This window comes from Grammomys surdaster, unplaced genomic scaffold (assembly GCF_004785775.1).
Source record: "Grammomys surdaster isolate TR1022 unplaced genomic scaffold, NIH_TR_1.0 126059, whole genome shotgun sequence".
NCBI lineage: Eukaryota > Metazoa > Chordata > Mammalia > Rodentia > Muridae > Grammomys > Grammomys surdaster.
Genome location: NW_021620869.1, coordinates 7,074,055 through 7,076,360, shown reverse-complemented (window position 1 = coordinate 7,076,360; position 2,306 = coordinate 7,074,055). Strand labels below are relative to the sequence as shown.

The following is a 2,306-nucleotide window of genomic DNA, read 5'->3' as shown; positions in this document are numbered from 1 at the left end:
CACACACACACACACACACACACACACACACACACACACACACACACCATGAGATCACTTTGTCTCTACTTGAAATAATCTAGTATATTGCTGTCAAGGTTACTGGGACTATTTTGCTGAAGAGCTATGGGAAGACCAGCATGGTGATAGACACTTGTAATCTCAGCACTTTGGTGACAGGAGGATTGCTATAAGTTCAAGAAGAGTTCAAGGCTATATAGTCAAGAATCTATTTTAAGACAAAACCAACCAACCAAATACAAACAAACAACAGCAAAAACCCTAGGCAACAATTTAAAAAGTAGGGAGGTGAAACCATGGCTTGACAGTTAAGAGAGCACTTGCTGCTCTTCCATACAACCTTAGCTATTCCCCAGCTCTAGAGAAATCCAGTGCCCCCTTCTGGCCGCATGGGCATTGCACTCATGTGTGTATACACACATTAAGACACAAACACATTAACACAATAAAAATAAAATTTTCAAAACAGTACCACAACATTTTAGAAGAAATAGCAGCCAGTGGTAGATTTAACCCAGCAACAGCATGTGGCATACTCATGAGAACATGTATATAAAAGAGTTTTGGACACATGCCTTAGCCTGTCTTCTGTTGCAATAACAGAATACCCAGAATGCCATGACTTATGAAGTGTGAAAGTTTATTTAGTTCACAGTTCTAGAAGTTGTTGGGATTCTCCAGCAGGGAAACTGCATCTAAAGGTCTCATGCTGTTTCCCCACACGGTAGAAACCTGGAAGCTGAAAGGATGTGTGTATGCAAGAGACAAACCACAAATCACATCCTTGCTTGATCACAGTGACAGGTTCCAGTTCTTGAGACAAAGGCCACCATCTCTCTCAGTGTCTTCTCACCTCCCAAAGGTTCCACTCCCTCTCTGTACCTTCACATTGGGGACAAAAGTTCTCACACATGAGCTTGTGGGCAGCACAATTCAAACCACACTACTCTTTCATCTGTAGTTGATGCCTCTTCAACTTCATTTTACCATAAGGAAGGCATAGTATAATTTCCTACAAAGAAATCACTAAAAGCAAGCAAACAAACAAAAAACAAAAACAAACAAACAAACAAACAAAACCCTTTTCTGGTTATATTAGAAACACGTTTCTCTTCTTAACTGGAGTCAAGCCTTAGGGGCTGCTGTCTGTTATGTGGGTGTTTAGGCACTAACAATTTGCCTTGTGTTCAGCTACAAGGAAAACATCATGCGCCTCTCCAGCCTTCACAAGGATCGTCCTATAGAGCCTCTGGACCTGGCTGTGTTCTGGGTGGAGTATGTGATGAGGCACAAGGGGGCACCGCACCTGCGCCCAGCTGCCCATGACCTCACCTGGTATCAGTACCACTCCTTGGATGTGATTGGCTTCCTCCTGGCCATTGTGTTGACAGTGGTCTTCATTGTCTTTAAATGTTGTGCCTATGGCTTCCGGAAATGCTTTGGGGGAAAGGGGAAAGTGAAGAAATCACACAAGTCCAAGACCCATTGAGAAGTGGTGGGAAGCGAAGGAGACGTATTAGTGCATTATCCAATCAGTTGAAACTTGAAAATGAATGTTTATCCACGTTGTTTTTATTAGGGAAATAATTCGCCATACATCACACACCCAGAACATTTTTTTAAAAATAAAAACAATCTAATTGCTGACCACACCCATCAGGGAAGGTACTGGAATATGTGATCTGCTTCTCCAGTATCTTCAGTCTGGATAATCCTTTCCATCTGTTGGTAACTTACAGAAAGTTTGGCACTCTGCCTTCAGTGACAGCCCCTCAGTTTCCCCTGCTTCGGTCAGCTGATGGCTTCCTTCCCTGTTCTCAGACTGTTGTGACCTTCACCACTGTTAGCCATTCCTCATTGTGCTCATGCATTGTGGGTGGCATGGCCTTTGTAGCTGTGGGAGAAAAAGATGAGGCTCTGACACTGGTGACCTTGTGTTTGAGATAATAATCACTGCTGTGTCTGAATTTGATAAAAATTAAAGTATGTTCTAAGGCAAGCACATCTTCTGTAGTGTTACCAAACCAAGAATTTATCAATAAATTCATATAAATTGTATTACTACTCTTCTTTTCATTGGTGTTATATTTATTGGTTGCCAAAGTATATCCTCTAACTGTAAAACCACTACACGGTCATGAAACGGAACTTGAAAACTAGAATGGATCCATGCATATGTACACACACACACACACACACACACACACACACACACACACACACAAGAAAAGAATCAGCTGTAATTACAGTGCTTGTTAAGAACCATGGTTGCTGCCTAGTTTTGA

General features: G+C 41.9%; 1 protein-coding gene across 7 annotated transcripts in view; it reads left to right on the top strand.

Annotated features, from left to right (window-relative positions):
- Positions 1–2,079, top strand: part of LOC114610781 (UDP-glucuronosyltransferase 1-2) — a 49,666-nt gene extending 47,587 nt beyond the window's left edge. For all 7 annotated transcript variants that reach the window (XM_028755395.1, XM_028755397.1, XM_028755393.1 and 4 more), the window contains one exon: positions 1,213–2,079. In XM_028755395.1, the coding sequence (XP_028611228.1) occupies positions 1,213–1,510 (298 nt within the window). In that variant the 3' untranslated portion in view covers positions 1,511–2,079. The remainder of the gene's footprint in view (positions 1–1,212) is intronic.
- Positions 2,080–2,306: the final 227 nt, after the last annotated feature.